Genomic DNA, 24,060 nt, shown 5'->3' with positions numbered 1-24,060 from the left:
TACACAAGCAAAACCCCCAAGTCAGCATTCTTAGTCCAGTTTTCACCTTTGAACCAAACTTGCTTCCTAGACTTTGGCTATTCCTGTGAATAAATAGGTGTTACCTGTGACAGCTCTTTATCTGTAATGCTGAATCCTTAAGAGCCTATTGGAGAGAACACACTTCAGCTGATGCCTTCCTGTCCTTAATGAATTAGGTTTGGTTGTTTTCACTACAAAATTTGTATGTTAATGTTTCATTTTACATCTTTAGTTGTACAGTTTTTCTTAGTGTGATGATTTACTATGCCCTGTTTGAAAAAGCTTATTGGATTTGATGCTCATTTGTTGCACAAACCAGATTACTAGTGTCTGCATCATATTCTTCACTCTCTCCAGCATACTTAAGACTTAGAAATTAGAAATTTGAAGTTAATACTGGAAATAGAAGTACTGTTATTGACGTATGTCACGACAATTTTTGATGTTTTGGCCTGAAATCAGCTTGGAAAGAAAGTGTTCATAATCTGATGAATAAGTCTTTACAGGTGCCAGTAAATTAATGTGAAATTGAAGTATATTTGTGCAAAATTAAAAAGCTTTTGCCAGTTGTTAGAGTTGACTAACACAGATGTTTAGTGTATGCACTTCAAGGAAGTGACTGCTATTAGAGTGGCTGTGTTTGGAAGTCCCATATGAAAACGAGTGTCCCTTCACACTAGGTGCTGTAAAACATGCAAGTAATGCAGTCATTGCTATAAAGAACACACTACCTTAACATTAACATCTCCCATACTGATACTACCCCAAAATAACCACTGCTCCATATTCTCCATTTTGTCATATTTCACCCATGAAGTGAGGTTGAGACTTCAGAGCAGGCCTGTTAATTTACTGTTTTCATCAGGTAAGGTGCTGGTTATTATTTGAATCAAAAATGCATTTGAAAGCATTGCCACAACATTTATGATCTTTAAGTTGAACGAGGAATGCCTCTTTCTTCCTGTCAGAGAAGAAAGATTCTCTGAATTACTCTCAAGTATTCTTCAACTCTTATCAGATACTTGTGCCAGTGTTTCTGGACTCCTCTTTCTGATATTTCCCAATAAATCGAAGAAAATTACCAAACACTTTGATTTTGATTCTTGTCATAGAATTGCTTTTTTCAGCTTTACTGTGGAAATTGTTCTTTTTACTTTTAGTATCAGTGCAGCAATTTTCAGGAAATAGATGGAAAATTAATCATTGGTTTCAAATCATAGTTATTCTTACTCCTCAATTCTTAGTGGTTTGGCACTTAATTATTAGATAATTGTACAAGCTGTTTGATCTTTTTATACTGGATGAAGGTTAGAAATTGAACATAAGATCCATCTGTATTGCTGTCTCGTTGCTGTGGAGAAACATCAGCTCTCCTGTGTTATAAGTAGCTTTTTGTGACCATTTGTAGATGTTTTTAATTACGCAGCTGACTGTTTTGATGAAAAAGGAAAATTGTTTTGACCTAACTCACAGCAGGAACAAGAAAATACTGATGTTTGAGAAGGAAGGCACAACCAAGGCTTCATTAATTGTGATAAAGTTTGGCAATTTTTGACAAATATGTGTTAACAAATATGCTTGGAGGAATTCGTATTTAAAGTGTTACTGCTAAAATAGCCCTACAGATACAGAAAAAAATCAAAGCCTTAACTTGAAGATCAGTGCTTCTTATTAAACAAAATGTACATTCTTCTGTCTTGATCTCCTAGCTCTTGCAAGCGTTTTTTTCAGTGTTTGTGTAGATCATATGCTAAAACATCTGTTTAAAATGTCTCTTCTCTCTACTAATGATAGTTGTTGAAAAGAGGTCTAAGGGTGGGGGAATAGGTGTGCTGCTCAGTGCACCTTACTCACAAGCCCTGTGGAGATGGAGCAGGAAGCATGTGTGGTAATGTTGTTTCCCTGGTAGAGTGGGGACAAAAAATGACTATAGACAGGGAGACAAGTAATGCTGACATTATGCAGCTCAGAAAAACTGAATTCCATGGAAGAAACATACCATAGTCTGGCAAAATGGGGAGAAAACCCTAAATCTTTGGCTGCAAGATCGTTGCCTCCATAGGTCCTTGACTGTTACCTATGAAACATCTTGCATCTTAAAATGGTTGGTTTAGGCTCTGTATGTGATCACATAGGCTTCAGTGCTTCTGCTGATGTTTGGGTAATCTTTTCCCAAAGTGTATTTCATCAGCTATAAGAACTAAACTGCCTTGTTTTTAAAGAATAGCTTAAAAAAATGCCACAAAATGAAGGGGGAAAAAAAGAAAGAAAAAAAACCAACCAACCAAACAACCTAACCAACCAAAAAAAGCCACATCAGCTTTAATTCATCCAGGGTGTGTTATCCAGGCCACAGGCATTCATTGTAGTTTATAGGTTTGAATAGTTGTTTTTTTTTTTCTTCTCGTCAGAGAAGATTTGTTAAAAATGAGAAAATAAAGCGGCACAAAGGTAAGGTAACTTCTGAACGAGTTTGTGTGGGTCGTTGGCAGAAGAGAGGCAATGTGCAATATTCTTGAATCTTATTTGGTGCTCCAACCACTACATGACTGTTTCTCTTCTGAGGTACTTAATTCTTCCGACTGCCTCTCAGTGCCTTGCTAGAGCTAGTAAGCAAAACTATATACAACCAATATTGCTGCTGCTTACTGGATTGTAGGCTGTGCGGGCCTGTACGATTAATTTGTGCTATCCACTTGGGAGTTTTCTGTATCAGTAAAATTCCCTTGCTGCCTAGGCTGCTTTTCTGAATGAGGCCAGTGCCTTCTGTGCTGTGAAGTAGCAGGATTCTGGACAGCTTGGCTGCAATGATTGGTTTTTTATATTAAAATATAGCTGATGGGAAGAGGAATCTTAGCCTGAAGTCTGAATTAGTGGATAAAAATTGTATTAAAAATTAGTTTAATAGGAGAGATAATCTCTTCTATATTTCTTTTTAGTGTGGACTTAAAAAATTTCTTCAATGGTTTATTAAAGATGCTGCCTATTGTCAGAAGGTTGAAGAATTCTAGCTGTTCAAATCAAAAGTTTTGCCAAAATTTCCTCTTGATGAAAATCCCTGTGGCATACAGTGACTTTTTTTTTTATTTATGTAAAGAATTGGTAACCTCAAACACTGTTTTCCTAGGAAATAACTTTGTTTTTACAAACACATGGCATGAATTACATTTAGATTTTTAAAAGACTAGAATAAGTGTCTTTAAAAGTTTTATCAGAAACTGTTAGCTTTTGCACAAATAATGCAAATGGAAAACTTGTTATGTAGATAGCTTAATGCAGTTAATAGTATAATAATGATAGAGTTGGAGGCCTGTGGCTCGTGGTGTTCCCAGGGGTCAGTACTGGGTCCAGTCCTGTCCAACTGATTCATCAGTTCCCTGGGTGAAGGGACGGAGTGTCCCCTCAGCACGTTTGCTGGTGACACAGCACGGGGAGGAGTGGCTGAGACCCCAGCAGGCTGCGCTGCCATTCAGCGAGACCTGGGCAGGCTGGGGAGCTGGGCGCAGAGGGACCTCATGGAGTTCAGCAAAGGCAAGTGGAGGGTCCTGCCCCTGGGCAGGAATAACCCCCCACACCAGTACAGGCTGGGGCTGGCCTGCTGGGAGGCAGCTCTGCGGGGAAGGGCCTGGCAGTGCTGGTGGGCAGCAAGGTGCCCATGGGCCAGCAGTGTGCCCTGGTGGCCAAGGCCAATGGGACCCTGGGGTGCATTAGGAGGAGCACGGCCAGCAGGTCGAGGGAGGTCATTGTCCGCTCTGCTCTGCCCCGGTGAGGCTGCATCTGGGGTGCTGTGTCCAGTGCTGGGCTCCCCAGTTCAGGAGAGACGGGGAACTACTGGAGAGGGCCCGGCGGAGGGCAACGAGGATGCTGAGGGGAGTGGAGCATCTCCCTTGTGAGGGAAGGCTGAGAGAGCTGGGCCTGTTCAGCCTGGAGAAGGGAAGACTGAGAGGGGACCTTACCAACGCCTGCAGATGTCTGAAGGGCGAGTGCCAAGAGGATGGGGCCGGGCTCTTGTCAGTGGTGCCCAGCGACAGGACAAGGGGCAACGGGCACAAACTGCAACACAGGCAGTTCCACCTGAATATGAGGAAGAACTTCTGTACTGGGAGGGTGCCAGAGCCCTGGCACAGGCTGCCCAGAGAGGCTGTGGGGTCTCCTTCTCTGGAGGCATCCAAAACCCACCTGGACGTGATCCTGTGCAACCTGCTCTAGGGGAACCTGCTTTAGCGGGGGGTTGGACTAGTTCCTCTAGTTCCAACATGTGCACGTAACGTTGTTACACATTGCACTCTGTAGGGGACTTTGAGATGCTACTCTCCTAAGCTGAGCTATTGATATGACCTGTACCTCAGTAGGTAAAAAATTATGTTTATTTTCTTATACATGTGCTAAATTATAACTATTGAGGGTGAAACTTGCTATTCTATGTGTCTGCATTACAATTTTCTCTGATGCAGTGTCTCAGCTTTAAGTGGATCAGGGTTTTTTTATTTCTTCTACAAAACTGAAGCTGCTTATTAGAACAGGTTTTATAACTTGTAGGAGGCATGTTACAATTTGGCTTGAGGAATGAATCATGCAGCTTTTAGGAATGTGTTGTCTTTGTTCTTTGTGGATGTTCTGCTCACATCCGACCAAGTCATGAGGTGTTGCGAAGTTGTATTTTGCCCATACTCACAATATTTTAAGAACCTGACGTAAGTTTTCAAAAGGTATGCAAGTATACCATTCCTGGATGTTGAAGTTACTGTATATAACATTTGACAACAACATAACTGCTTGGTTAAGCACCTGTTTTTTGTGGAAGCTTTTGAGATGATGTCCAGCTTTGTCCTTGTTCCTGCTCACTTGTTATCTGACTAGCTGTTCCATTTATCTTCTAGGAAGTCAGATAGTTTTTGTGCTCTATTTATGGCAAGTTTTGTATCTTCAGTTCTTCACGTGTCTGTGTGTGGGTACAGTGGAAGTGTATGTCAGCTCCATACTGGTCAATGCAAGTAAAGATGGGAGGCGTAATAAGGTAACGGCTGAATGTTAATTTTTGGCTTTGTGTACTTCAGGAAGTAGTGCAGGAGAAATGTTTCTGTGGAATGAAGTGGTTGGCATTGAGGATCCAACATTGGTGCCATAGTAATTTTGGAAGTACTGCTTTTGCTTAGGTCAGTCCACAGGCTAAATGTCCACTTGCCTTTGGAGCAGATCTTTTAGTTCAGTTTAGCTTAAAAGAAATCAGGTTTATATATTCGAGCACCACTGTACAATGCACACCAGCATGTGCAGTGAGGACGACTGGGAGGCTTGCTTCAGAAGCTTTATCCTGATTTGAACCGAAATGCAGTGCAGATTGTCCATCTACATTGTACATCAACATGTACATCAACACGCATTGTCTTGCTGCTGGAGTTGGAAGTGCATGTGATAGAATTTAGGAGCCCTGTTGTGGTTTAAACCCGGCCAGCAACCAAGCACCACGCAGCCGCTTGCTCACTCCCCCTCATCCAGAAGGATGGGGAGGAGAATTGGACAGGAATGTAAAACTTGAGGGTTGAGATAAGAACAATTTGATAAGTAAAGCAAAAGCCGCGCATGCAAGCAAAGCGAAACAAGGAATTCATTCACCACTCCCCACGGGCAGGCAGGTGTTCGGCCATCCCCAGGACAGCAGAGCTGCGTTACGCGTAATGGTTACTTGGGAAGACAAACGCCATGATGTCGGATGTTCCCCCACTTCCTCCTTCTTCCCCCAGCTTGTGTACGCTCAGCATGACATTCTATGGTACGGAATATCCCTTTAGCTAGTTCAGGTCACCTGTCCTGGCTGTGTCCCCTCCCAATTTTGTGTGCCCCTCCAGCCCTCTGGCTGGCAGAGCCCAAGGAACTGAAAAGTCCTCGATTTAGTATAAACATCACCCAGCAACAACTAAAACCATCAGTGTGCTATTGGCATTGTTCTCAGATCAGAGCCAAAACAGCACTGTACTAACTACTAAGAAGAAAATTAACTCTATCCCAGCTGAAACCAGGACAGCCCACAGTCTGTTTCTCTTTCTACCCCTTATAGTATTGACAAGGGATTGATCTTATTTCCCTGTGAAACTGAGTACATATTTCTTATAGCTGAAGTGGTAGAAACATGTGCTCTGGACTAAAAGCCACAGGTGTTTTTAATGGATAAGCTTTGACTTTGTGGTAGAAATACTGTGTTTTCCATTTCTTGTAAAAAATGTAAGAATTCAGATATTCAAAATGTTTAGCAAGCGAATATGGCCTGTGATAGCAGATGGTCAGAAGTCAGAAGAAGCCTCAGATGAGGATTACCTATGTGACTAACACAGCCCAGTAGTGGTCACAAATTGTTCTGTATGAGCTCCTTCCCTTACTTGGAATACAAATCACCAGTAAACCAGAGATTTAGTGATCTGAAGAAACAATATTATGAAAATATGTGGCAGTGATGATTTTCAATTTTGCTTGCATTTTCAGATACTTTGGACTTGATTTATAGGCATGCTGGATATTCAGAATAGCAGCTGAAGTTGTATTTTCAAAGGACAGCTCCAGTTAAAGTTCTGTTGAAAGCACCGACTGGAAAACTAGGCACTGAGTGTTTGAAACTGGGCAACCAAAGTTTGTGGGCATTTATTTTGCCGTTGGGGTTCTCATCATTGTGTGCCAGTCACCCACCTTTAGAATAGGAATACTGAAGTGTAAAGTTATTGCAGAGTTCGCATTTGTTGTATGCAGTCTCCCCATGTGATGGACAGATCTGCATAGACATGTCTATGGGGAAATATAAGGGTTTTATGTTCAGAGTAGGATGCAGATGGTAAGCATTTAATGGGTTGGGGGCAAAAAATGGGCAATTGTCCATTTGCTGAATGAATTGGAAATCCTGCTGGAAAGAATGGAATAAAGCAGCAGAAAGAATATTATCAGAAGTAGGTATGTATAAAGGCTAAATTGAAGTTGCATTGCTTTCAAATCTTAACTGCTCCACAGTTTAGTTTTACAAGTATGTATTTAAAGCTTTGGGAGGATTCGATGTGATAACAGGTCTGCAAAACTGTTGGTGCTTTGTAATCTGCATTTTGGTGTGCTGTAAGGCAAGTGTAAGGATTGGATTGGCAAGAGTAGAGAAGGTATGCAGGGTAGTGTGTGAACATTGTGGAAAGACCTTTTATGTATCCGAATCTGCATATGTTTGTGCATTTTTTGGGAAGAGCAGTTTAAAAATACCCACTGATAGTTTTAGTCACTTGTGAGGAAGGCTTTTGGAACACGCTTGTTCCTGGAGTCATTTAGTTGTGTGTTTAAAACAGCAACGCTATGAATTGATGTCCCTGGAAGTTTTGCTTGTGGGCTTGGTCTAAAGTTATGAACTCCTGCATTTTATTTCTGTTCTCAAAATACTCTTATTAGGGAAGGCTTTCTGTTGTGCTTGTTGTGTTTTGTGGTTGTTTGGGTTGGTTTTTTTTTAATTTAATGGGAAATTGTTTTTCAGATATGGATTTGGTCATTTGAGTAAATAGCTAAAGCAAGAGCAAGTGCCCAGGAAAGGAGTCAGCAGGTAGGGAGTGAGGAGGGGGGCATCTTTCTTGGATTCTTTTTGCATGTTCTGAACAAGGTTTTTCTGGATTCCTAAACCTACCGGGTTTATCCTGAATTGTGAAATTCAAGGTTTCTTGTTTTGCTTGTGCCTGCTCCTATAGAGATGATGATGACACAGGTCATAGATGCCAAGCACTTCTACCCTTTGCCATGGTAATAGTAGGAGCCTGGTGATAACTTTCATCTTCCCTAGGTTTTGCTACTTTGCTTTGAGGGGTAATCTGGGGGAAAAAAAGGGCATCATGAGACACCAATTGGTAAATAATCTGTAATGCAGCCACAGCAGTGATGTGTGGACATTCAGTAAAACCAGCAATGCTAACTGTCCGCTTACAGACAGGTATTCATGCCAATTTCTTCCATCTGCCTTTCACCTCAGCTTCACTTTGTATCTGTCCCAATCTTCTGTGTTTTCCTCCCCCTTGTAGTCTGGCTAGGGGTGCAAGTTCCAAGGCAGAAACATACTCTGTGGTACACATAGCATAATTTCTGTAATAAATACCCCAAACAAATGTTGATACTGAATTCATAGTTAATTAGCTTTAATTTTTCTTGCTTGCTCTCTTTTAAAACATTATCGGTTCCCTTTCAGTGGTTCATTAAACTTCACTGTTTTGTATGAAACTTTTCCACTAAATCCATAGACTCATCCTGAGTTATAAACCTCGCTCTGTTTCATTTGCATCATTGCTTATAAAGGAGAGAAAATAGGTCAAGTTATGCCCTGAAAGAATATCTCATTTAGCATTTTTCAAATACTGTTAAAAGCATAATGGAAATGTGGGAGTAAGAGAATATATGGCAAAGTGTGCATGACTGTTTAGTTTAGGGAACTGCTTGTGGTAAAAAGAGGAGCCCTGCCCTCTGAGCCTCTTTCTCTGCTAGCACTTAACGCTTGTGTAACTTGGTATTACGGAAGGTTTTAGAGTGGTTCAGAAAAAGGGATTTGCAAATGGGGAATCTATGCCGTTGTACAAAGATCAGAGTTCTGTAGGTGGGTGGTGTTATTTAGATTCTACTTTAAATAGACCCATGTTTGCATACGCTTACCTGTTATCACCTGAAGGAATGACCTAGCTGAATAATAGTACTAGAGGTGTGCACTGTGTTGCTGCAGACATAAGTATCGGGCCTGCTGTCATGAACATAAAAATAGTATTGTCATTGTACCCTGTGGTATTAAGATTAAGTATGTATTTCAGCTAAGTGACATCAAACAGGCTAAAACACTGTTGTACTAAGGACTGGTCAAGCATGCAGTACGTGCAAGTTTCTTGTGTGGAAGTGCTTATGACCTGAAGCAGTGGTCCCCAAGCTGTTGCTTGTGATGATTTGGAATGCTACTGTTAGATACAGAAAATTTTTAGGCAGTTCTCTATGGAAGAAAAAAGAAATCCATGGAGTAGGAAATGTTCTTTTCTAAATACAGGAATTCATCTGGCTTTTTGTAGATTAAGCTGGTTTGGTAGCAGTTGCTGTGTTTGAGGAAATTATTTCTGCCCTTACTGTTAATTTTTTTTCAGGCCACAGTCAGAAGGATTCTTTTTACTCGCTGGTTTGGGTTTTTTAATTCCACTTGTGCTTTCAGTGCCCTAACATCTTTAAATATTTCATATACAAGAGACTTTCTATCTTCTAGAATAAATGGCCTGAAGGGAGGAGGCATTTCTGAAACTATCCTGCTTGAATGTACAAGAAAACCCAGTGTGCAACCAAGCTGTTTATCTGATTACATACCACCGAAAAAAACTTTGAGCCCTGCTTCTGCACAGGCCACTGAAGGGATCTGCCAGTGATTCGTGTAGCTGATAGGAATTTCCAAGTCACGCTCACTTAGAAAAAAGAACAAATAAAACCCTAACCCAGGTCTTCGCATTATGGGGAGAGTAGAAATGATTCCATGGGTGATAATGTGGTTTGGTATATAGAAATTTTACAGGATTTTTTTTTTTTTTTTTGATTCATTGCCTCTACAGTTTTCCTGTATCTTTTCTTAGTTGTTCAGGGAGCACTGGTTTGTACTTCAAAAAGGGTGGGGCTCTCTGGAGCAGCTCTTTGAGGCTGACATGCAGGAGTAAGAGCCATGGCAGAGCCGAAGATTCTGCAAATTGGTAATAATGTGCGGATATTTGTGTTAATTTTTAATACACAAGTGTGTGAGACTTTTTTTCTTTTCTTTTTTTATGCAGGTCAACTTTGTAGTGTGCCAACTGTTTGCCTTGCTTGCGGCTATTTGGTTTCGAACATACCTTCATTCAAGCAAAACTAGCCCGTTTATAAGACATGTTGTTGCAACCCTCTTGGGCCTTTATCTTGCACTTTTTTGTTTTGGATGGTAAGTTACACTTAAATTCACTTTTCAGGGATTTACAGACTTTCATTTCTTGTTTGGAGGGAAGCAGAGTTTTGTTATGAAGAACCTTATTACTTAATTTGGTGGGTTTTAGCTGTGGCAAATGTACAGAAATTAGCTTAAACTTTCTCATGTTGCACAAATTTTGAAAGATCTTCCATTTACAAACTAGCAACTGACAAACATGCTGTCTGCCTGTGGTTTTGGGAGGATGGAGCAGGTGCAGTTTAACTTGTACCAGTTTCTCTGTAAACTTGCTTGAGAAGTATTCTGGAAGCGCAGCACAGATCTGATGACTAAGGTAATTTCTCTTAAATATTCACTACATGAGATAACTTGCTGCGTCTTTTCTGAATATCGGCAATCATCTGAATTTTTGTGGGAAGAGTGGCCAGAACTATGGTACTTACAAAGCTCCTAGTAGTATAAAACACCTGGAAAGGAGCTGACCTTGATTTGAGAGTAGTTTGTGTGTGGGTTTTTTCTTTTATGTTTTGAAGGGGTGTGTGTGGGGTTTGTGGTTGTTGGTTGGTTGGTTTTTGGGTGGGTTTTTTTCTTTTTTTAAACACAAAATTTCTGTGACTGCTGTTTTTACATTTTGATCTTTTCATAGTGTAGCAGGTCAGAATGTTAGTAGGGCTAGTAAAGGGTATGCATTTAGTTTGGTGAAAAAACTTTCTTTTCCTTCAAAATTAGCTTGCAAAGTAGCACTCTTCTTCCCAAGGTGGCTTGAGATTAAGTGCTGTTTTTGTTCTGTTGCATGGTAAACAAAGTGCTTACTTAGCTTGAGGAGTATAGAAGACTTTTTATACTGATTGTTGTAGAGTATTGCTGAACTAGGGGGATTTAGTCAAGCTGTTGTTCAGGTGGGAAGATGCACACAGTGTGCACCCGTGTGTCTGTGCACACACAGAGTATGTATAGATAAATGTAGGAATTCCAAACCACAGATTTAGCCTCTATATTAGCATGTTGCAGAGGCTTTTCAACATTAGTTGATACATATTACTTTTAAATTTAGAAAAAGAAAAATCAGTAAGTTCTCTTCTTTGGATTTACAGGTACAGTTTACCTTTATATATAATTCCATAACTCCCACGTGTTTCTTAAACTTTTGGCCATAGTATTCTGCTCTGAGAGAAAGATCTGATGTCAAAGACTTCGAGTCTTAGCACTAAATGAAGAGGATGCTATGGGAGATGCTACTGTGTGTGTGTAAGCTTTAGAAGCATGTTCCATATTCATTGCTTTGAAAACAGAAATTATTAATTGTAGCATGTAATTAGAAAGTGTTAACAATATACTCATATCTGAAGTTTGGGAGACTATAGAAACAACCTCCACCCCCAGCAGACATAAATAAAGATCTGTGGAAGCCTCTCACTAGCAATATGCCCTGGAAAGGTAATTGGAGAGAAATGTTATGCCATAGTAGAAATCTGTATTCTACTATGCTTAGGATCATACTTAAAGCAATTATTTTAGCAATGATTTTTTTTTTATTGCAAGATTTTTTTCTTACAGTTGTAGAACTAAAAGCTTTTTAAAAATGCCAAAAAGTAAGAACATAATTTGAGATGTTAAAAGTACACATTCTTTAAAAAGCTAGTAATTCTGTTGCACTTGTGCCAACTCTTTTTTCCTATTGCCTAAGTGTTTGTTATACAAGCATGATTTTTGAGGGGTTTGTTTTGTTTGGTTCCCCTCCCTAAGGAATCAAGTATACATACAGGTTACAGTCCCACAGTACACCTTCAACAACTCTTCAATTGCATTGTAATATGTATATACAAGAGGAAAACTGTTAGTGTTCTCCCATACAGTGTATATAGTAAATGTAGATATGGAGGTGATCTCATGCAAACCTAAATGGGGGAAATAGTTTGGAATCTGCACCCTTTTAAGAGTATTTATTAGTTATGTTGTCCTTTTCAGTTTCAGGTGTACTGATTTTCGGTTACCTTTGGTGCTTGTGATGGTGTTGTGGGACAGGAAGAAAAGGGATAATTCCCTTGGGATAATAGCAAATAGTATTACAGGCCTAGAATAACCTTTGCATGTAGCTAAACTTTACTACTTCATGTTGTATTTAAATGCCTCCCTTTTAATTTTTGAATTGACGATCAATCATATTGCCCCTGTTAACTCTGAAAGAGAAATATTTTTCAGAGATTATAGTCTTGATATGGTACTCCATATCAACTCACATTTTGGGGGGCTTTGATATCTTATTATGCTGCTTTCTCTGTTTAAGAAGCAAACTTTTTAAACTTAAATTTTTGTCATTTCACTAATGCCTGTCTTTGCTATACAGTGTTGCTAATAGGTGGCTCATATGAAAAGAATCTGAATTATTTTTTTAATTGGCAATTGCTTATATTAAATGTGCATTTGAATTTTAGGTAGCCATATCTTGGGTGAGACTAGCTAGTAGAGAAGCATGGGAGTGTATGCAGATTGGATCTTCTATAAAAAGTCAAGATTTTCAAGGTCAATTAACATAAAAGTGAATTGTTTTCCTTCATCATGTGAAGACTTCACAGGATTTTAGGCTGCCTAGAACTGGGCTTGTTGTTGAAAGTGAAGACATTTCTTTGTGAATAGATGAGGAGTGGAATTAGGAAATTGCTGCTGGTAAGCTGAAAGAAAACAGTATCAAGACAAGAGAATAGTGACTGCTTTTTATGGGGAAAATTCCAAAACTAGATCAGTATGTCACTTGAGCATGTTTAAGTATGCTACTAAGGCACGTAAGGTATCAGAGTGAAAGAGAAATGGCTTACTGAAGATCAGATGCTTTTCCCCAATCACTGGCAATTGTTTGCCACCAGTGTTCTTCTAGATTGCTGAAGTATAACTTCAGTAACAAAACACCCCCCAAAATAACGGTGGTGGTGTAGCTGTGGTGGTAAGCTGTGGAAAACAAATAAGGAGAAGAGGCTAGAGCACCTTTGTGAAATAAATCTGTGGGTTGTTGGTGTGTAGGGGTTTTTTTATCTGTGTTTTTGAGACCATCATCATTACCATCCCTTTTATCAGTTATTGATGACCCGGGGCAAAGAGACTGACTGGACAGAGTTACCATTTCTGTTGACTGGGAAATCATCCCATATACTGATACTGTTGATACAAAATACTGTTGGCCTTATCTGAGATACCTATTGTTGCAAGCATGTAAAAAGATGAGTATGGAAATTGAACCACTAAACATTGATGTTATTTACACATGAAATAATGTCAAGTAGAAGTAATATGAAACACATTCTTTGTATTTTAAGGATTTTCAGCTTTTACTGTATGAGCTGGAAAATTCTAGGTATGTTTGTAGGTTTTGGTCATCGCTGCTGCCTGTGCTATGCTAAAGGGGGAAATTCAACAAAACGGAGGGCTGCAGAAAATCTAAATAGAACAAAAAGGTTTTTTTTGAAGCAGCGATGGAGTTAAAATTTGAACCGCTTTAATTTCACATTAAATAAATAAATGCATGCAGCTTATTTCATTAATGAAAATTCTGTGAGGGTTTACTATTATTTTTTTCCTAGGTATGCCTTACATTTTGTTATACAAAGTGGAATTTCCTACTATATCATGATCATTATAGGAGTGGAAAATATGCACAAGTAAGTTTCCATTCAAAAATTGTATTTTTTTTTGCTTTTACAAGAATGCTACTGTTCAGATTTTTTTTGTAACTGTGCGCATATGCCATACTTCTGGTTGTATCATAATATTTTAGTATTTGAATTCTGCTAACCATGGTTTTATTTCCAGGAGAGAAAATTGCTTATTTGGGTATTTTTGCCAGCTTTTTGGAACATCTGAGGCTTGTTACAATTGGTAGTATCCCACTGAGACTTCTTTTGTGTTCTCAGCATTCTGATTTTTTCATCATTACCTAATCACAAATAATTCTAGGTGTCTCACAAATGAGTTAACTAAACAAATGTAATTTGACAACAACCAGTGCTATTAGAAGGAAGATGTCTGAAGGGAACAAAATTTGTGTGAGATTTGTGGTGGTGTGTGCATGTGTGTGCTGTGTGAATGCTGTCTGAAGTTAAGAATGCTATCATAAAATTACATACATAGGACATTATTTTGGGTTTGCTTGGATGTATGATTACATTAGCAGTATCTGAATCCATATAGAATGGCACTTGTTTCTCTTTTTCAATCATTCTTAAAAACAGGAAAGACATTTATTTTATTACTGTATGTGTATGTTTTACTATTCCACTAGTCTAGAGAACGAAATTAGGTTCCCACTGTGTAGTTCCTGCATAAATATTTAGTAAAATAGCAAATCCTTGCTTGAATAGCTTCCTGAGGCATGTGAGGCTGTCAGGAAAGATGCTGGTAAAAGAGCCAAAAAGGAAAATTGCTTTACATAGAAAATGCAAAGGCAGGGTGGCCTTAGTTCATGATCCTGCCTGTTAGAACATTCTGCGTCTTTGTACTCTGTTACTGAATATAGTTTTATTGTCCTTTGAAATATCCCATATTAGGGTCTTATTTTCAGGATTTTCTACAACGCCTGATGTATTTAAACTACACAGATGTGAGAGAACTTCATTTGGTTGGATGGCTGGTTTATATTCTAATGGTTTATTTGATTAGAAGTTGTTTTAAAGCAACTTGTTCATACCAATTTCTCTTTTAGACATGTAACGATGTAAGTTATAACTTATGTAGCTTAATAGTTTAAAAGCAATCATTACTGCTGTGAAATGCTGCAAAGGGAGGTACCAGCCAGGAATACTTGGGTCTTGATTATAACAAATTACATAGGTTTCTCATAAGAGGGAAATCTAGCAGTGGTTTACTTCCCTAATAGTGAGAGGCAGGTAGGCATGTGTGTATTTAACATTCCAGCATTGAAACAAGGGAACTTACTGGTTCCTGATCCTCCCAATTGCATACCAGCTCATTTAACTGCATGGCCTGATCTGCTGAAATGTTTCCTGTGCTATACGCAACTGTGTACGTATTCTTACTGTTCCTCTTAGTTACTGCAGAGTTGGGAGGGTAAAATCTAGATTTGATTACTGGGCTTATGTTGCTCTATCACAGTATGAGTTAACATACCATTGGATAAAACTAGAAAGCTCTTTGAATGGAGGCAAAAAAACGTTACAAATGGAGTAATTTGTTTCTTCAAGTTGTGAACAATGTTCGGATGCTGTATGGGAAACTCCAGGAACCATTTCTAATAGGCGATACAGGCAAGATTATACAAGGTTTGTTCCCTCCATTGCCACGGTATCCTAGAAGGGATGCGATGCCTCTTGGTGTCCCTGTATGCCTGTACCTTTTACTGAAGGAATGTGCCATGTGCTCTTAATTTTCTGCTATGGAAATGCTATTTGCAGCTTTCTGTTTGGCAGTCTGAACAGAAACTAATGTAAATGACTCCCCTCCCCACCTAAAGGTTTGTCTTCGGGCTATAAACGTGTCTCATGGAGCTTGGGGGAGGTTCAAGGTTAAGTGCTATATAGTAAGGTGCTGCTGGTACCACCAGGCCTCAGGGTTGGAGTAGGGCCCTGTCAATGTTCTACTGGTGTGTTGTATATATACAGCTAGTCAGAGTATTTGCACAGCCAATTTTGTGATTTATTTTGTAGTAGAGGGACCCATTGGCTGGCAGTCCTTGCTAGAAATCACCTGAATTGTTCATAAACTTGGAGACTATAGAACATCAAATACCTATAAGTGATGCCAATATGCATTCAAGTGACTTTGGTATTGGAAAAGCACTTCTGTATTGTACCAAGTATTGTTGTCCATGATCTAAATGCGTTCACTGAAGTAAGTTTCTCTCTTCTCCCTACTCTGCTGTCTTGCAGATTTCATGAGTGTATGGATTGCGAAAACCATTATCCCTCTTCTTCTTGCTTCCCGTACCCCCTAATATAGTTCCACTGTCTCTGTATCCTCTCTAAAAATTGTTTAAACAAAAGACAAACAACTGAAGTTCTTAGGCTGCCTATCAATTTAGCTGCTATGCGTTGGGTATACTAGCTTTCCTTACCATCTGAACCAAGGAGAGATTTTTGATAAACTACATTTTCCAAGGCAGACTTTCAAGTCTGATACTCTTCTAAACCTCTTTTACTTTATTAATGTATTTCCACTGGATCTTGAAAGGCTCTACTTTACAAGGTTCCTACCTTTGTGATTTTCCTGCGGGAACTGAACCTTGTACAACTATTGCTTCCAGTTTGGTCTTGAAAATACCTGGTATGTTAAAGATGAAAGCTTTACCTGAACAACAGAAAAATGAGGGGAGAAAAAGGAAAAAGTAAAACCTGGGGTGGGGGGTGGGGGTGGTAGGGATGGACTGACCGTATTAAAAAGGAAGGATACTTTAGTTTTATATTTTAGCAACTTTTAGAATAAAGTTAGTTAGCAGAAAATGAGTTACCTGAGACTTGGATTTAACTAAAATTGATTATTTTTGTACTTCAGTCTTACTTAAATGATGGTACTGTAAGGGGAAGATGGCGTAATAACACTAGCTCTCCTGAATGGTTCAAAAGCTCTCATCTTTTATTTTAATAAGCTATCTTAATATTCATTTGGTGCTTTCATGGCTCAGTTGTTTAAACACATTTTTCAGTTTCATAATTAAGTTCTCAATTCCAATAAATTTGTATTTCATAACTGATGTGGTGCTAATATTTATTTTTTCCTTAGAAATTCTTATGTTTCTTCTATAGTTGCGAAATTGCTACTCTTCTTAAAAGACAAAACCCAAAACGCCACAAGATTTTTCCTTGAAGCATTTGGCCTCTGCTAGCTAAAAACTATGGAAGGAGTACTTGCACAGGCGATTTGATGACAAGGTTTTAAGGTTTCTAGGTAACTCCTCCTCTTTTGACTTGATTGTTCATTTCACTCTTGGTAAATCATGTCCCTCGGCCTGTTGGGAAAGGAATGTTAACTGTAAGACTCACAGGAAGCGAGGGCTCACTGAAGACAGTAGTTTCTCAGTGACTTCACTGACAATATAGAAGTCCCAGCTGTGTCAGTGTAGAAAATAAATCTGTTTATTTTAAGTCATTCCTGTTAAACTGTTTACTTAAATTTCTTAAATGTGCTAGTGTAATATGAAGAGATAGACATACTATTCCTGTCTGGTATCTTCTGTGTTATGCTTAAAGTTGCAGGATGATACTTCTGTGGTTCCAGAAGTCTAGAGCTGAACTGCTAAGGCTTAAGGAACTTATTTCGGGCTTTAGAACAGAAAAAAAATAACTTAAATGTTTTTGGCCTTATTTAAGTTGCAAAAAGTAAATTAATGGAGGACCCAGAGACCTGAGATAACTAATAGCAGTTAATACATGATGAGCTGATGTGTGTGTGCCACAAGCACCACAAAGAAGAGGAGGAGACTGGAGCATCTCTCCTATGAGGAAAGGCAGAGAGAGCTGGGGCTGTTCAGCCTGGAGGGGAGAAGGCTCAGGGGGGTCTCGTCAATGTATATAAATACCTGGAGGGAGGGAGCCAGGCTCTCAGTGGTGCCCAGTGACTGGACCAGGGGCAGTGGGCACAAACTGAACGCAGAAGGTGCTGCCTGAACAGCAGGAAACACTCTTTAACTTCAGAGTCACTGAACACTGGGACAGGTTGCCCAGAGAGGTTGTGGAGTTTGTCCTTGCAGATACTCAAAGGCCACCTGTACATGGACCTGGGCAAAATGCTCCAGGTGGCCCTGCTTGAGCAGGGGTTTTGGAACAGATTACCTCCAGAGGTCCCTTCCAACCTCAAGCATTTTGTGGTTCTGTTTTTGTTTTGATGCACGTACAATTCTTTGTACTGTACCTATGCTTATGTATGTGAGCTGTTTGAACGTAATGTAAAGAGATACTTGAGTAAACAAACTTCGGTTGTAAATGGTCTGGTCCCTGTGGAAGTGCTTCCTGGTGCATCCATTTCCTTAAGATTTGGGAATGTCAGTCCTCATTAAGTTCCCTTCACCCTCCTAGCCGGTGCATCGACAGAGCAATGCCTTGCCCCCGTTTTCTCCTTCATTCCTTGCTGTGGGTTTGACAAGCAGTAGATTTGGTAAATGAGGGGTGGAGGAGACTTGATGGCTTGATTTTAGAAATCTTGACTTAAGAGACAAGTAAGGTTTTGTTCATCGGAGTGAACTAATTCACTCAGGATGTCAACTGAGGCACCTAATTTGTCAGTCAGGGGGTTAATAATGATGAATGTCATGACTTGTTGATAGATAGGTTTGACTGCCAGTTAGCTTACAATTTAATTTTCACAGCAATCTAAGTTAGATATTTTTAAAAAGTTACCATTTCAGTGAAATACTAAATGGATTAAGCACACTATTCTTATTTATCCTGTGAGTTACTGGCAGGTTTTCATATGCATCTGTGTATCTTCAGAATTGAGAACATTCATAAGCAGAAATTATTTTTTGAAATGAGTTAGGCTGGTTTTTTTAAACTTGTCTTTTCCAAAGGCCCTTGATCAAGGTAAATGTAAGCTTGTTATTTTGGTTTGTGGCTTTTTTTTATTGCTGTCTGCTTTTAATATGATCACAGGTGTCTTAGTCTATGAAGAACATGCATGATCTGGATGAAGATATTTTTACCTGCAAAAGAGGATCTGATGCAGCTTCTAAAATGAGTCATTATTAAATCAACAGACCAAAGTAACAATATCTAACAATTGTTAAGGGTTTGACAGAAAAATGCTATCAATTCCTAGTAACATTTTTTTTTTAGTAAATCTAGGACTGGAAGCCAGCCAATATAATTATGGATCTTTGAAGGCATGAGGCCATCCAGGCAAGTGTAAGCTATCTGCTATAACCTCTCAGTTACAAATTTGTAATTTATTTATGTAACGTGAATAAAAATGTCTGGTACATAGGTAGCTGCCAAAGGACAGTGGGCATAGCACTGAGAATACTTGGATTCAGGTTTTCAAGTATTGGTAGCTGTAAACAGCATATGTTCTGCATATGCAAACACAATTTTTCTGTATTTCTGTTTCTACAGTTAGTGCAAATAAGATAAACTTATTTGAAATTAAGAAACCAATTGAGAGCTGAAAAATATGTTCTTACCAGTCAGCCAAGCGTAAATGCAAGATGGAGGAAAATGAGATCTGCTTATTCTGAAGCCTTAAATAACATATCTGAAAAAAAACCTGTGATGTCACTGCAAGCAGTTTTTGTTGTCTTACCAGATCTGTAATAAATGCAAAAAAAACCCCAACCCTGTTGATTTTATAATAAAAAAGTTTATTAAAAAGCAAGTAAAACACTTTTTAAATAGATTAGAATCAAATATGTATTAATAAACAGTATAATTTTTACAGCATGCCTAGAAATCTTATCCTTCCCTATTAGAAGTAAACATGAAAGCTAATGAATGGCTGTATTTAGGGGCATATTGCAATACTTATCAACTAAAAAGAATCAGTTTTCCATTTTGAAGTGATAAGTCTTTTTCCAAAGTAAAGGGATTGCGCTTCTTGAGTTCCTTCTAAGAAAGGACAAGCAGAGGTCTATGGGGCTGGATGGGATCCACCCAAGGGTACTGAGGGAGCTGGTGGCCAAGCCACTGTCCATCATCCATCAACAGTCCTGGCAAGCTGGAGAGGTCCCAGAAGACTGGAGGTTAGCTGTGTGATGCCCTTCTACAAGAAGGGCAGGAAGGTGGATCTGGGGAGCTTACAGGCCTGTCAGGCTGACCTCGGTGCCAGGGAAGGTTATGGAGCAGATCATCCCCAGTGCCATCACGTGGCATGTGCAGGATAACCGGGGGATCAGGCCCAGCCAGGGTGCGTTTATGAAAGCCCAGTCCTGCTTGACAATCCCAATCTCCTTGTACAACAAGATGACCCATTTATTGGATGAGGGAAAGACTGTGGATGTTGTCTCTCTGGACTTTGGCACCGTCTCCTGCAGAAACTGGCTGCTCACGGCTTGGACGGGTGTGCTCTGCACTGGGTTACAAGCTGGCTGGGTGGCTGGGCCCAAGGAGTGGTGGTGGATGGAGTTACATCCAGCTGGTGGCCGGTCACAAGTGCTGTTCCCCAGGGCTCAGTGTTGGGGCCAGTCCTGTTTAGTGTCTTTATTGATGATCTGGACAAGGGGATTGAGTGCACCCTCAGTAAGTTTGCAGACAACACCACGTTGGGTGGGAGTGTTGGACTGCTTGAGGGCAGGAAGGCTCTGCGGGGGGGGGGGGGGGGGGGGGGGGGGGTGTGGGTCTGGACAGCTGGGACCGATGGGCCAAGGCCAGTTGTATGAGGTTCAACAAGGCTCAGTGCCGGGTCCTGCCCTTGGGTCACAACAACCCCAGGCAGCGCTACAGGCTGGGGCAGAGCGGCTGGAAAGTGCCTGGTGGGAAAGGGCCTGGGGGTGCTGGTTGATGGCCGGCTGAACGTGAGCCAGCGGTGTGCCCGGGTGGCCAGGAGGGCCAGCAGCACCCTGGCTTGTGTCAGACACAGTGTGGCCAGCAGGACCAGGGCAGTGACCGTCCCCCTGTACTGGGCACCGGTGAGGCCGCACCTGGAATCCTGTGTTCAGCTTTGGGCCCCTCACTGCAAGGGGGACTTGGAGGGGCTGGAGCGTGTCCAGAGACGGGCAGCGGGGCTGGGGAAGGGTCTGGAGCACAAGTCTGATGAGGAGTGGCTGAGGGGCTGGGGTGTTTAGCCTGGAGAGGAGGAGGCTCAGGGGGGACCTTATCGCTCTCTACAGCTGCCTGAAAGGAGGCTGTGGGCAGGTGGGGGTCGGTCACTTCTCCCAAGTGACAAGGGACAGGACAAGGGGAAAAGGCCTCAAGTTGTGGCAGGGGAGGTTTAGATCGGATATGAGGAAAAATTTCTTCACCAAATGGGTGGTCAAGCTTTGGAATAGGCTTCCCATGGAGGTGGTGGAATCACCATCTGTGGAGGTGTTTAAAAAAAAAATGCATGTGTAGATGCGGTGCTTAGGGACATGGTTTAGTGGTGGGCTTGACAGTCCTGGGTTGATGGTTGGACTTGATGATCTCAACTGTCGTTTCAAACCTCAGTGATTCTATGAAGGGTCAGATGGTCATCATACGTATCTGTTTTAGCGTGAGTGTTGGTGTAGTTAAAATAGCTAATGCAAATCTTCACTATATAAAAAAGATCATCTGGGTTGTTTTCTTTATTATGTCCAAATGTATCAGTGAGATTGCAGAATGTTGTCTCATTCTGTTAGCCAGGGTTAAAGAATGATTTTAAAATAGTGAGTCTTATGTGAAGAGCCATGGCAGTGATTTGGGGAACTGAAGCTAAGTACTGTTAAGGTCCTTATTGGGGTCTTGTCAAGGAACTACAAGACAGTAAATTATTCATATTGGATATGAAAATGCAGAGAACTTCTATTTCAGCAGACAAAGCATTACAGAAAAGTCAGTTAATAGTGCTGAAAGCAAGATTGCTGTTTTCCTTTACATGGAAACTTTTTTGTTACCAGAAATACTGTTACGACTTTCTGCAGAAGAATGCTTCACCTCTCTTGTTGAAATGGTTAGTGGTTGTTTTTTTTTTTTTGTTCTACTTTTTAATAACAAAGTGTATGGTCTGGCTGCATATGTTATATGTTTGATTATTTTTTTTATGCTTACTTAAAGATCAGACTTTTCTTTTGTATTCTGAGAAGTGTGAATGGAAACAGGCTTGCACCAGGCAGTGATTCTCTGTATGCTGAAGATTTGACCATTACAAAAATAGCCATGGATGGTTAGCAATAACAAATGGATGGCTGTCTTCGATGACCTGAAAAGTGAGCACCTGTTGAAGTAAACAGCTGTGAAGGAATTTCCTAGTAATCCTTATGAATTTCTTTTGAAAGTATTTGTTTTAAATAGGTATTAAAAGTTCTTCTGCTTTGGTAGCTAACTGCTGTCTGTGCTTGGGTAGAACTCAATGCATTACTTAACACAATAGAAGTGTAAGTTGAAAAATAACTTGATACATTATCCTTCTTAAGATTGGAATGTTTGAATGGAAAGGCCTTTATTGATCATATCTTTTGTAATTACAGAAATGGAGTGAAAAGAACTAGAATTTTCTTACTTTTAGTGCCTGTCAGTTTTGCCTTATTTTTGAAGGTTTACATTTGTTTAATCTTTGAATCTTTGGTGTGTGTCCCATATATATATGTGTGTGTATATATATGTACGTATGTGTAGGGAGAAAGAGGGAAGGACAGAAATCATATAGTGACTGCAGCTTTGTGAAGGTTAATAAGATAATAAACAACAGTACAAAATAAGGCATTTTTGAAGTGTTGTAGCCATTTCAGTTGCTTTGGTACAAAGGGGGCATATGCTGACAATGCAACATTTTATTTCCGGGAGAAGAGTCTGAATCAGACTTTTTTTTTTAAATCCTATCTCTCTTCCCCCCCCGCCTTTTTTTTTTTTTTTAATTTTCAGTTTTATTTTTGGCTTGGTTGCTGATGTTATTGAAAGAACAGAGTTCTTATCAGTAATTTTAACAATATTGTTGGCATAGAAAACCTTTTATCATCACACTTGAGAAAACTGAGGTGAAAAAATTTCTGGACTTCTACTTAAAGGAGTAGCTATACATTATTGAGTATTGATGTTTACCTGAAAGAGGGTTCTCTTACTTCCCTAAACTTTAAATTTATAGGTAGTTTTTTTACACTGTGTACTGGTTTCTGTAGAGGAGAACATGTTCTTGAAAGGAGGCAGTGGTGTAAAATGGCTGGGTGTGTTAGAAATCTGTTGGGACTGAGTAGCTATTGCTTTTTGGCTTGCATAGGTCTCAATTTTTTTTAATATTTATGCTGAAAGTGAAGCTGAGCACAGTCAATCAAGCAAAAGAAAATTGATAGTGAGAGTAGTCATGTTTTCTGGGCTCTATTTGGTAATCTGAAGGTTGTAGCATCTATATAGGTGCTTCTTCAAGGCACATTACTCTGCCTGTCATGCTGCCAAGCAACTTGACTGCTAGCAAATGAGCTCTGAGTCATGGTATCATTGCTGCATGGTTTATTACCTCAGCAAACTATTGATGTCAAATAAATCAGGCTCCCTGCAAAATGAAGTGGCAGAATAAATTGTACCTAGAAGAGTTCAGTGAAAGCTGTGTTCTTCAGCTCCTGGTAAAGACTGCCACTAATAAGAGTTGATTAAAAATTCTGGTTGTGTGGCATTGACTGAATTGAACCAGTGGTGTTTGTGATGGAGAGGTTAGATGCAAGGATTTTGTGTATTATAGTCAACCTTCTTCTCTAAGTGCATGCTTCTGCATAGTTTTTTATTCTTTGGTAAAATATCTTGTATTAAAGACAAATTTCATTTGAGTAATTACAACAAGCTCAGCAAACAGTCATTTCATTGTCCTTAATGGAACTGTTGGCTGTAAATTACGCAAGTCGGTTTTGCCTGCAGAACTGCAAGTGGTGGTGTGCAGAGTGTCTGGGCTGGAGCTAAAAGATGTTTGCAGATGTAAAAGATGATGACCCTTGTTAGCAATGCACAACAAAACACAAAAAACCTGTATTTTGTTTCCTTTAGAGGAAGACAGATGCAAGTAAGAAGCTTTGATACTAAAAAAGTACAAACTTTTTCATGTTAAAATCCAGTGTCTCAATTAAACATGTAAATAAGTTTCATACAGCTTTTAAAGCTGATTGTTTTTGTAGATCAAATGCCTTTACTGGAAGTCAAAGATGAGATCACAGAATCATAGAATAGCTGAGGGAAGCATTTCCAAGTCCAGGCCCTGCTGTTCAAAGTAGGATCAACTCGAGTGGGTTGCTCTATGAAATCCAAGTCTTCCTTAATACGAACATGATCCTGGATAGTTCCAGCTGTTGTAAGCATGCTAGCCATTTCCTTTTGGTGTCTTGCTTCAATGTCTATTATAGCTTAAAATTTTTGAGGTGACTTCATACAGCTTAGTTTTCTGATCTGATCTGGACTTCCTACAAAAACGTTTTTCATTCTTTATTTTCCCCCCACCCAACAATTGCACAGTATTGTCAAATTTCAAGGAAATTGCACAGAAGTAGCATTGTTAACTTAAATCTATTAGGCTCACTTCAATTT

The 24,060-nt window shown here is 39.8% G+C and overlaps 1 protein-coding gene across 1 annotated transcript in view; it reads left to right on the top strand.

Moving 5' to 3' along the window:
• MBOAT2 (membrane bound O-acyltransferase domain containing 2) overlaps positions 1-24,060 on the top strand; it is a 100,622-nt gene that overhangs the window by 8,797 nt on the left and 67,765 nt on the right. The window contains exons 2-3 of the mRNA XM_056343756.1: positions 9,816-9,961; positions 13,522-13,599. Of these exons, the coding sequence (XP_056199731.1) occupies positions 9,816-9,961; positions 13,522-13,599 (224 nt within the window). The remainder of the gene's footprint in view (positions 1-9,815; positions 9,962-13,521; positions 13,600-24,060) is intronic.

Source organism: Falco biarmicus, chromosome 6 (genome assembly GCF_023638135.1).
Source record: "Falco biarmicus isolate bFalBia1 chromosome 6, bFalBia1.pri, whole genome shotgun sequence".
Taxonomy (NCBI): domain Eukaryota; kingdom Metazoa; phylum Chordata; class Aves; order Falconiformes; family Falconidae; genus Falco; species Falco biarmicus.
The sequence above is the reverse complement of the archived record's forward strand: the minus strand, read 5'-3'. Positions and strand labels throughout refer to the sequence as shown.